The 12,451-nt window shown below is 33.6% G+C and overlaps 1 protein-coding gene across 1 annotated transcript; it reads right to left on the reverse strand.

Annotated features, from left to right (window-relative positions):
• Window positions 1–777: 777 nt before the first annotated feature.
• On the reverse strand, window positions 778–3,294 carry LOC140816108 (uncharacterized). The gene is made up of 4 exons (XM_073175174.1): window positions 1,863–3,294; window positions 1,664–1,680; window positions 1,405–1,569; window positions 778–900 (listed from the first exon to the last, which is right to left on the reverse strand). Exons 1-4 carry the CDS (start codon window positions 3,292–3,294, stop codon window positions 778–780), a joined length of 1,737 nt encoding a protein of 578 aa, XP_073031275.1.
• Between the last annotated feature and the right edge of the window lie 9,157 nt (window positions 3,295–12,451).

A 12,451-nucleotide genomic window follows, 5' to 3' on the forward strand; every position in this document is an offset into this window, starting at 1 on the left:
GAATTTAATAATTTGCATGCATGTGGTTCGTGTGGGCTTTTAAATTTTCGGAGCGTTACATTTTCTCTTTCATTATGTGGCATAAATGTTATTCTGAATGATGTTTGTCATTACAGTTGTCATCTGTAAAAATAAATCGAAATTATCAAAGAATAGAACAAGCAACCAATTTTTTCATTTGATATTTTATAACATGTAAATATCTGTGTTGGTAACAATTCATGCCCACTAGACCCTCCAGGTATCATACTCTGCATAACCCATGTACAACTTTCGAATTGATCTTGCATTTGTCTCATTTTCTCCATTTCTGTCCGTGGTTGTGCTTTTTGCGCCTCCATTTTTGCTCACAACTGCGATTTAGCTTCTCCATATCTTTCTTCATTTGTTCTTGCATTTCTTTGAATTTATTTGTCATATCCAAAGTAGAATGATAGTTTTACCTATTGTAGAATGAGCTTCGCCTGCATTGTTCAGGGAAGACTTGGCTAGGCAGTGGTCCTGCTCCCAGACATCGAACTCGGCCAGAATGTTCGGTTCCAAATACATCACTGCATAAAACTTGTAATTAATACATATATATTTTGTAATAACATTAACAAAAATAATATGAAATTTTAAAGAAAATATAACCGAAATGCATTCTCATGCACTTCTATTGCTTGTGTCCCCTCAGCCATGTCTTATAAGCGAGTTTGAACAGCCTCATCCAACAAATTCTAACAAACAATACGTCAAGTAAATGAAAATTTTATTCAAAAGTCATTATATAAAATTTTAACCAATCAGCACCTCATAGCGTATGGCTTCTGCATCAACTGGAGCACCTCCTTTCTTTTTACTTCTCTGACTCAAATGCATTATTTCGATGCGAGTCGGCTTCCTACCATTCTCTTTCAACTAATAGAAGAACAATATCATATATACAAAAAATATGACTGCTGAAATTTTACAAACAACAAAACTTATACTCTTAATTCACACATTCACAAACAACAAAATAAATGATAAGAAAAACTAGAATCGATCAATAACAACATATCTTTAAATTTTAATTACATCATATATAATTATTAATCTATATTTACAACACCATAAAAGCATATAACACTAGTTATCTATAACATCAAAGTTCAAACAACAAATAGGTAATATGAGACTTTTTGCAAAGAAAAATACAGATTAATGCTTATAAATTTGTCTTCCAGAGAAGGGATACTCGTTCGTCCCTGTGCATGAGTTCCTTTTTTATTTTTTCCATTTTCTCGATGTATTTTAGAACTTTTCTGAAAAAAAAATTATGTTTACTATGAATATCCATAAAAATATATATACATATATTTAATAATAAATACTCATGATTACCTCAGTAGCCTTTCAGTACGCACATAATCTTTCCCAAACTTCTGTAGCCAACCCATGAGGAATAGGGCGAATGGAGACAAGCTCTTCTAATGGGATATTGGAGTCATAAGATGTAGCTTTAACTTCGGTGCTCCATCGCCTCCATGCAACCCCCATCATTTGCATCAAAAAATCTTGATGTTGATCCGAGATTATGAATCGTGCCTATAAACATAAACATAAATATGTTAATGTTTGAAGCTCATGTGTGATATTAATGGCAACCTCCTCCAAATACATCAATCGATATGTTACTTACTCTTTTAGCAAACCATTCTGGAAATTGCATTCAAACCATATAATCCAACTGAAAGTTAGTTGGACAATGACCATATATATGCTTTCTCTTCAATTCGTCTCTTAATTCTCTATTCCACCACAACATTGATGATTAGAAACTTGTAGTATTGACAAAACAATAAAATTGAAATTACATTTACAAAATAATACTTACTCACGATATAATTGTAGAGCTGTGCAATTAGAAAGGATATATCCGTGAGCTTGGCTCAGAGTTTTGCTGTCCAAAGTAACTATTTGACGCTTTTTTGTAGCTCGTCCTATTTGTGGAAACAAGTGTAATAAAGGATACTCATTATCGGGGGTCTCCTGGTGTCTTGCGTCTTTATTGCCAAACGAGTCAGTACACTCTAAATAACGAAAACAAAACACAACGCATTCATCTGCTAAGTATGCCTCTGCAATATTGGCCTCGGGTCGTGCTTTGTTTCTAACAAAAATTTTGAGTTTTCCAATATATCTTTCTATTGGATACATCCACCGATAATGTACAGGCCCAGCTACTCTTGCTTTATATGCCAAATGCACCACCAAATGCACCATTATTGTGAAAAATAATGGTGGAAAAATTCTTTCTAACTGACATAAAACCAATACAACCCCTTCTTCAGCCTTTTTTAACTCATCTTCTCGTAAAGACTTTGCACACACTGCTCTGAAATACTCACACAAAACAATTAATGGTGTAGTTACCTTTTTTGATAACACACGACGAAGAGCTATTGGAAGAAATTGTTCCATTATGACATTACAATCATGGCTTTTTAGACCCATAATCTTACAACGTCCAACATCAACATATTTTGAAATATCGGATGACATATCATCAGGGACACGAATATCTTTAAACACTGAACAAAACAACTTTTTTTCAGCTTTGCTCATACAATAACATGCAGGGGGTAAATATTTTGTGCCATCTAGTTGTAGTTGTGGCCATAATTGTTTCATAATATCCAATATTTTCAAATCTCTGCGTGCGGCAGCGTTATCTTTACTCTTGCTAGAATCATCAAAAAGTGTTCCAAGGATATTATCACAAACATTTTTCTCAATATGCATAGGATCTAAATTATGTCTTATCAAATTAAACTCCCAATAAGGCAAAGTGAAAAAAATGCTTTGTTTCCTCCACATTTGTTCAGTGGAACCTGTTTTTGCTCGCACAGATGGTTTCGATATGTTACTCTTACCAAATACCATATTCCTATTTTGGGTCATTTGTATAACATCAGATCCTGACAATGGTTTCAAATCTAATTCACGTTGCTCTGGCTTGCCATAACTCGTCATAGTTCGGATTTTTGCATCTAATGGTAAGAAGCGGCGATGCCCTCTAAACGACCATTTCCTTCCATTATTCAAGTATACTGCATCTGTCTTATCAGCACATGTTGGACAAGCATTCTTGGCATATGTGTTCCAACCAGATAAACATCGCAAACCTGGAAAGTCACTAATTGTCCAAAGCAATGCAGCCTGCATTTGAAACATTTCTTTGTTGGAAGCATCATAAGTGTTAATCCCATTTTCCCATAAGTCTTTCAATTCAGCAAACAAGGGACGTAAATATACATCAATATCATTCATTACCTGGTGCTTTGGGTCCTGGAATTAAGGTGGATAAAATAATTAAATGAGGTTTCATGGATTCCCAAGGTGGCAAATTGTAAGGCATTAGAACAGGAGGCCATGTACTATGTGACATACTTTGATTTTTAAATGGATTAAACCCATCGGTGGCGAGTCCCAAACGAACGTTTCTAGGATCTGCACCAAAATCAACGTGTCGCTCATCAAATGTCTTCCATGCTGGTGAATCAGCCGGATGCCTTAAAATTCCATCTGAAACCCGTTTCTTACAATGTCATCGCATATTTTCAGATGTCTTAGATGACATGAATAATTGTTGTAAAGATGACATGAATAATTGTTGTAATCTTGGTTTCAATGGAAAATACCAAAAAACATTGGCTGGAGTTTTCATCTGTAGATTTTTCTTTCCGACTTTGCGTGACTTCTTCGATTGTTTGTGCATGTTTTTCCACCTTGAAAGGTTACATACTATGCAAGATTGTTCATTAGCATCATTGCCCCAATAAATCATGCAATCGTTCGGAAAAGCATGTATTTTTTCGTAGTGAAGTCCCAAATTAGAAATTAATTTCTTCGCTTCATAAAATGAATTTGGTACTTGTGCTTCATGTGGCAGTACTCGTCGAAGAAAATCCAATAATGTTGTAAAGGACTTATCAATCCATTTTCCACTAACTTTCAACTGAAATAACTCAACAAGAAATGTCAGTTTAGAAAAATCAGTGCATCCAGCATATAAAGGTTGTTTCCCTTCTTCTAACAATTTATAGAATTCTTCCACATTAGACTGCATCGGTGTACCATTTGTTGATGCAGTAGTGTAATTTTCATTCCTCATGGGTGATCCTTCAGACATCCCAAATAAATCATGTAATGTTTCTTGTCATATTGATTCATGGTTAACTGTATCATAAACTTCTCCTGAGGCATGAATCTCATCTCTCATGTTATCATGAGATTGCACAATCATCTTTTCACCATGAAAATACCAAATACGATAATCTTGTAAAATGTCGTTTATCATCAAATGTTCATGTATTATCTCACGATCATGATTCAATGAGTTGATGCATTTACGACAATGACACGGTTTCGTGACTTCATCAGTCATGATAGCAAATGCATAACGTAAAAAATTTCGGATTCCCACCTGATACTCAAGACTGCCACGAGGATAATCCATCCATGCCTTCATTGTTTGAACCTATAATATAACTCAAACATAATCAATTTCACTATTGTACAATCCTAAAACACTAAAATAGATCAACATATAGGTATGTGAGGAAATAAAATTTCGAACACCTTTTCTTTTAGTCATTTCAACAAACATATTAGATACAGATGTTTAAACTTGATTTGAATGTATTCAAAAATCATTTATATAAAAAAATTTAATAATCTAAAACATCAAAAATTAAAGTATGGGCCAAAACTGACAATATATCTATCAACCTCACTCTTGATTAATCTAGCAATGGAACACAATATAATCTAAAAAATAAGGATTTCAAGGAAAAAAAATTGATTAATTTTTCTAAATAAGTTGGGAAATTACCTAAAAATGACAAGCATAATTCCAATGTGGACTTGGTGGCCGCCGATCGAATAAATGAAATATGTGAGGTAAATTTTTAAATTAGCATGAAATTTTGCTTACGTTTTTTAAAATGATTCGATCACTTCTCAACCGATTCAAAATAAAACTCTGCTTACGTTTTGTTTAAAATGAAATTATGCTTATGTTTTGTTTAAATTAGCATGAAATTCTGCTTATGTATTAGTTTTCGGAGCGGTTTCAACCGCTTCAAAATAAAACTTTACAAACATTAATTACCAACCGCTTCTGAATTCACTAAATAGAGACGGTATAACTCAACTGCTTCGTATGAAATTCTATTGAAGCGGATAATAAATAACCACTTCTAAAACCATACTCGTTAGGTGCGGTTAGAAAACCGATTGAAAAAACCGATTATGAATGCACTAAATAGAAATGGTTTGGTTAAACCGCTTCGAATGAAATTCTATTAAAGCAGATAATATGTAACCGCTTCTAGCCCTTCCTCTTTTGTTGCGGTTCATAAAACCCCTTCCAATCAACCACTTCTGAATTCACTAAATAGAAGCGGTCTAATAGAACCGCGTCTACAGAATCTCTATTGAATCTGATAATTAATAACCGCTTCTAATACCGTAAGCATTCGATGCGGGTGTCTACCGCTCCAAAATAACCGGTTCTAAAACAACTATTTTTTTCAATGATTCTAGATGGAGGCATGCAATGGATTAGAACTTACAACATTGGAATCGAATCATACATGAGATGTGGTGGATTTACTTGCATATGCGAAGCCAATTGGCTGTTGATGGTTTTATAAAATATAATTTACCTGATAGAAAAATAGACAGATTAAAGATGCGGTTGGTTTCCAAGGGATACACTCAATATCTTGGTATATATTTCCACGACATTTTTTTAACCTACTGAAAAAGTGTTAACTATCTATTGTATGTTAAGTTTGGCTTCTATTCATGGGTAGAGTCTTACTCAATTATATGTGGCAAATGCTTTCCACCAAAGAAATCTGGATGAGGAAATATTAATGACTTTGCCGCTTGGGTATAAGGTTCAGGGCACTCATAAAGCACGCAAGTTGTGTAAATCACTATATGCTCTTAAGCAAGCTTCTACACGATGGAATCACAAGTTTACAATTTTGATGGAAGTTGTTGGGAGTAAAAAATTACAAAACGACCATTCTTTTTTTAAGCATGAATCTTCTTGAATAACTTTTCTCTTTGTATATATGGATGACGTCATCATCATAGGGAATAACATTGTAGAACCCGAAAAATCAGGTTACGTATAAGCCATGCATAATTGCTACTATTTAAATTACAAATGAATTTTTATAAATATATGAAGTGTTTGATTTATTTTAATAATTTTAAGTCATGATTATTCATTTTAAAGATAGATGTTTAGTTTTATCTTTTCAGGATAAATACGCAAGGTCGGACCGGAGTTTGGAGATTATAGATAAGATTAATAATAAGATTAATAATAAGAAAATATTCCTAAATTTAATTTAATTCAAAGAATAATTTAATTTTAAAAAAAATAATGTCCTTGTGATTTAATAAATTAATTAGAGCTAAGTTGGTAAATAAGTTCTTTAGGTTAATATTTAATTAAAGCTTAAAATAAAATGTGTAAACAAATAAGGATGAATTAATTTAGGTATAAAATATTCAAGAAATTAATCATAGCATTTGAATATTAAGTTTGAGATCATGAATGCCATGCAATAATCTATCCTAAATGTAATGTGTAAATTCACTATAATATATAATGAGGGTGCTAAACTTTAAGCAAGTAAAATAAAAGATTTAAACAATAAAACACATGCAAAGTAGTAGTAATAATAATAATGAGTCCAAAATTTAAAATATTTCAAAAGTTTGGTAACTCTCCATTCAAATCACTCCTAATCGCACTTTATGGAGTATTCATTCCCATTTTTAATTCACTAATTAGTAGTAATTCAAACGCAATACTACACCTCATTTCTGCCCAACTAATTACTAAGGAAATCATAGAAAATATACCGCAAAACAAGTGCAAGAAACCAACGGCAAGGGGAATAAGGAACAATTCAAAACCATTCACCTCCTTGACTTGTAACTCTCCACTAAATGCACTTCAAGACTCCTTTAACACCTCCTATATCATACACCTTCATCCCTAACATCAACTACACCCTTACATTCGAAATATCAGAAAGAACCAGCTGCTGAATTCGAGAGAACAACAGCAGAAACAAGAAGGAAAAAGCCAACTCCGACTCCGTCGTGTCGTATTGTCGTTTTGATTTGTTTTGTGTCAAAACAAATTTCAGGCATGTAGATATTGTTCTTTGCTCTTCAATCAAGTCTTATAGATATTTTTAAACCATTATATAACCATGATTCAAGCTGAAACACGAAATTGACAGCAAGTTGCCAAGCAAATTCTGTACAGATTTTCCTAAACTCTTTTGTTTTCAACTTCACGGGTTTGCTAAGTTTTGTTGATTTTAGGATGTTGCTCGGTTCCAGGATTCCATGGCTGCTTCTAGGAATGTTTTAGAGTGTGTTAGGGTGTTATTGGTCCATTGGTTTACATCCATACACGCACAAACAAATATATGACATCAACATTTTTATGAGCACAGAATTTTGGGTTCACAGTTTCTGTCATTGGATTGTTCAAAGGGGTGTTCGAATCTTGGCTGTCCTAGGACCGTAGCCATGGTTAGAACCCTTCCTTAACATGTCTAGGTTGTGATCAAATCATTTTTTTAAAGCTGGGTTCACAGATCCATAAAAATTTACCAAAACAATACAAGTTCAATTCGGATATCTTCTTTTGCTGTGTGAGTACACTTCGGTTTTGGTGTGTTGTATGGATGATGGTTGGATACCAGCCCATAACCATGGTTCATACCACACTTTATCATGTCAAGATCGAGCCAAGGTTAATGATATAACACTGGAACGAAGATTGACAGCAAAACAAGTCAATATCTACACCACTGCACAGATTTGGTGCTCTCGGTTGATACTTTCTGTTGTCCTAGGTGTTTGCTTGGGTTGTGTTTGGCTTTTAGCCCTTAGCCATTGTCCAAGCCATGCCTTAGGATGTTGGTAAGAGTCCTTGGGCGGTGGTTCAAGCCCATGGTCATTTATTTCAGGATTTTCACTACAAACACACAAGCTGCTATTTCTGGTTTTTGACAGCAACTTGAGCTTCGGTTTTGGAGGTGTTTTGAGTTCTTGGTTGCTTTTAGCCTATAGGCCTTGGACTGGACACTACCTTAATGAGTTAGGAAAGTCATTTTTTTGGCCGTTCGTGATTTTACTGAGTTTAGAGGTCGTACCAGAATTTACGGTGAAAGGTGCCAAAACGACTCTCGAAAGAGTGTTTTATGTTTTTGGATTCCATTCACCAATTTTCGTGTTTTCTAGTCATCATGAATATTTTTCAGTATGTTAGGGGTATTTTAATCATGGTTAAACGTCAGTTTAATGTAGTTCGGGTTGGTACGAAGCCATGATTGAAAAATTGAGTTGTTGGTCATTTTCGTCTCGTTTTTGGTTCGATTGTCAAGATAAGATTATTTGCATGTGTCACATATTAGAATTAAGTTGCAACAATACTGGGAGCGATCCAACTCATTCAGTAAAAATAAGATTATCATTATATTACGTGCATAAAATTATAAAATGTTTATTTTGAGATATATGTGATATGTCTTGTGGCCACCTTATGCTTATGGGTTTTGAAGTCGGTAGGCGCAACCGAGGAGCTCTCCACCCGGTGACTTACGACCGGTTTATGATTATGTATGGGTACAGAGATCCAGTCCAAGGGCTGTGATTGATCTCTACCGCCCAGTATACTGTAGTTTAGTCTGATCAGGCGCTTACGTTATGTTATGGGCCACATGCTTAGAAACATTATCTCTACCGGAAAATTATGTTATGTTATGACAGATCTCTATTGAGCAAAGCTTTTACGTATGATTTTCAGATATGCACGTAGATATAATTATTCATGATACGATTTTCACCATGCGCTTTACGATACATTATTTTTACGTTGCATGCGATTTTTTATGATATATATACTTGTTATCCATAATATATACATGTTGAGTCTTTAGACTCACTAGACTTGATTGTTGTAAGTATTGATGATGTCGAGACCGCGGGTAGAGACCAGTGAGAAATCTTGGGACAGCAGTAGTAAACCCGAGGACCTCATGATTTAGTTTATGCACCTTTTATTATTCAAACTCAGTTTTAATACGTTGGATTATTTTTAAATTGATGTTTACGTTGGATTATTTTTAAATTGTTGGTTGAAAACAATATTTGCTTCTGCTGTTATTTTAAAGTTAAAATTTTACATGTTTATTCTAATTAATTGAGACAAGCTAATTATTTATTTAGAAAATTTTTCATAATTTGTAACATTGTGGCCATTGATGATTTAAAGGCTTTTCTGCAATACAATTTATATTTTGTGATCTTGGTTCCTTGAAATATTTTCTAGGTATTGAAATTTTCATATCAAAGCAAGACATTTATCTCACAAGTATATCTTGGAACTCATTGCCCTCGGAGATTTTGGTGCCAAGCCCTTCGATACTCCCATGGAACAAATAAGTTCACAAGTAATGATTTAGATTTGTTGATTCATTCTGCTAAAAGGTACCAAAGATGATGATGATCTTATTGACGATGTCAATTTTAATAGGCGTTCGGTGGGAAGATTGATTTATCTCACTATTACTTGTCCCGATATATGTGATATAGTCCAAAATTTGAGTCATTTTATGAATTATCTAAAAGGTTCCCCTGGTCTTGGGATGCAACACTTCGGTTTGTGGTGTAACTTAAAGGTTCCCCTGGTCTTGGGATTTTATTGTCTTCATGCGATACTTTAACATTTTCTGCTTTTTGTGATGCGGATTGGGCAACTTGCCCTCTGACCTGAAGATCACTTACATGATATTACATCAAATTATGGGATTCATTAATATCTTGGTGTTGCAAGAAACAAAGCAACATGTTTAGGTCTTCTGCGGAAGTCGAGTACCAAGCAATGGCTACCACTACCTGTGAAGTTTATGGATTGTTGGTCTTTTACAAGATATGGGAGTTAAATTATCTATCCCAACTACTGTGTATTGTGACAATCGGGTGGCCCTCCACATTGAGAAAAATACTATGTATCATGAACACACCAAGCATATTGACATCGATTGTCACTTGGTAAGCGAAAAGATCAAGGCCGGGATTATCAGGATTGCATACATTTCTATTTATCTTCAATTGGATGACATTTTTACTAAAGGATTGGAGAAAGACCAATACTATTTTTTTATGTCCAAGATTGGTCCATGTAACATATACCAAGCTTGAGGGGGGCGTGTTAGTTATATTAGTTTATTACCGATACATAAGTTTTGTTTTTGTCTATGTGATTATTAGCTTTCTCTCTTAGTATATAAACTCAAAGACAGTTGCCAATTTCTCATTCAATTGAAAACTGAGTTTCTTGCTCAGATTGCTTGCATTTTAATGATATGTAGCCCATAAAGTATGCGACTGCACAAGAAAAAATCTATACGATATCTAATTTTGTAAAACGAATAATTTTCGCATTTATTCTTCACCAATTAAACACATCTCCTTCTTCTCGGGTGGAGATGATCATGATGATCTCTAATGAAGAATTGAAGATGATGTATAAAACCCAAGGAAAACAACCAGGCCTCAATCGAAACCCTCTTTTTTGGGATTTTAGTCTCAAGCCTCCTCTAAATACAAATAAATTATCCTTCTCAAACAATGGGTCAGGAGGGGGGAGGCAGAAGAATTTCTTTTGGCTTGTTCTTGCTTGTAGAAAAGAGTTGCTATTCACATTTCATTTTCCTCTGATTTTTACTCAGGTTTACCATTTTTAAGCCCATGGAAATTTTAGTTTTTCATATTGACTCAAAAATAGACTTTGGGAATGCCTATTCTCTTCGCACGTCTGCATGACTTCTTCTTTTTTTTTCTTTCTTATATATCTCTATTCTTATTTAACTAAAAAAAATGTACATTTGTTGCACATGGATGATTAACAGTTGAAAATATGATCATCAAAATTTGGATAATGTTTAAAGACGTTTGAATAACTTCATGTTTAATTAGGAGTATTTATCAACCTAAACACATCAGAAAAAAAAAATAAAAGTATCCTGATCACAACTCAGATATGTTCACTTATCACCCACTCTGAGAATATTTCTACTACCCTAAGTTTGTGTGATCTACAAATAGTCTCTCTTTAAATTGTAATTCCAGGTTTTCGGAACATTAGATCAATTCAAGTCATTTAGACAGAACATCAGAATTTCAATCTGTTCAGAATAAACCCGTAGATTATCTAAACTAGAGCTGCAAGGTATCATATGAAAAACTGACCAGATCAAATTTCTATTTGCAATACACATGTTAAAACCGTAGAAAGTCCAACTAATTTGCAACCGATCAGACTTGAGTAATTTCAAAAAGGATATTGAAAGTCAAGCCTTCAAAAAATTTTATTTTTAGAATGATTACACAATATCTTACCAAATAGTGAATGACAGAAGGCTATCTATTTCGTCCATGGTCTGTTAGCTTTTTGGGAAAAAAAATTCTATAGTCACATAAACAGAAGGAACATTAAGTGAGAATTTAATGATATGTACGGCGACTGAAAGTTAGAAGTCCATTATGTCAGGTAATGGTACAGATGATCATTGAAAAACAAATCCGATCATTGGAGCTCTTCAAATATAAATATGAAGACTCAAGAACTTCATACAGATCTTTTTTGAATTCTCACGCATCTACCTATTGACTTTCTCAAAAAATTTCTGAGCACACTCAAGACAACATAATTTCAAGCTGCTCAAAGTACACGTCTATCAGAATATATCTGATCTTCAAAGATCATTTTGTACTATATTACCAATTCAAGTCTTCAAGATGACCATTGAGTTATTTTGTATTATTTTGGTGAATCGAGAGTTCTTAAACATATAGACCTTGTAAAGTGATCACTAAGAGTTTCAACTTAGACACTGATAAGTTCTAGATTAAGTGGATTGTTATAAGATGTTTTAAAACCAAAATGTTTTAGGGAAAAACTACCTAAATAGAATAAGGGTTGACGTAGGAGTGTTATATACAAACATCCATAAAAATGTTTTATTTTATTACACATTTTACATTCTTGCATATTATTTTCTAGTCGTTTCGTGTTAACTATTTATTGCATTATTTAGTTCATCATTAATTAAGGCAGACCGTTTCCACACTTATTCATTATTCAGTGGTCCAACAAAAACCGGTCGTTCGAGAATATTTCTTAACAACCTAAAAGTTGTTTAGAGCGGTTCAGTTTGAAGAGTTTTTTTTATTAGAGTTTATTCATCTTCCCTTTAAACTCTAATATGATCCCAAATAATGGTATCAGAGCAGATTTTTCTCGAACTCTGATAACTATATTTTAAAATGATATTTTTTAAAAAGACTTCAATGTTATTAAAAGAAGATTATGATGATT

The sequence above is a fragment of the Primulina eburnea genome, chromosome 16 (genome assembly GCF_022965805.1).
Source record: "Primulina eburnea isolate SZY01 chromosome 16, ASM2296580v1, whole genome shotgun sequence".
NCBI lineage: Eukaryota > Viridiplantae > Streptophyta > Magnoliopsida > Lamiales > Gesneriaceae > Primulina > Primulina eburnea.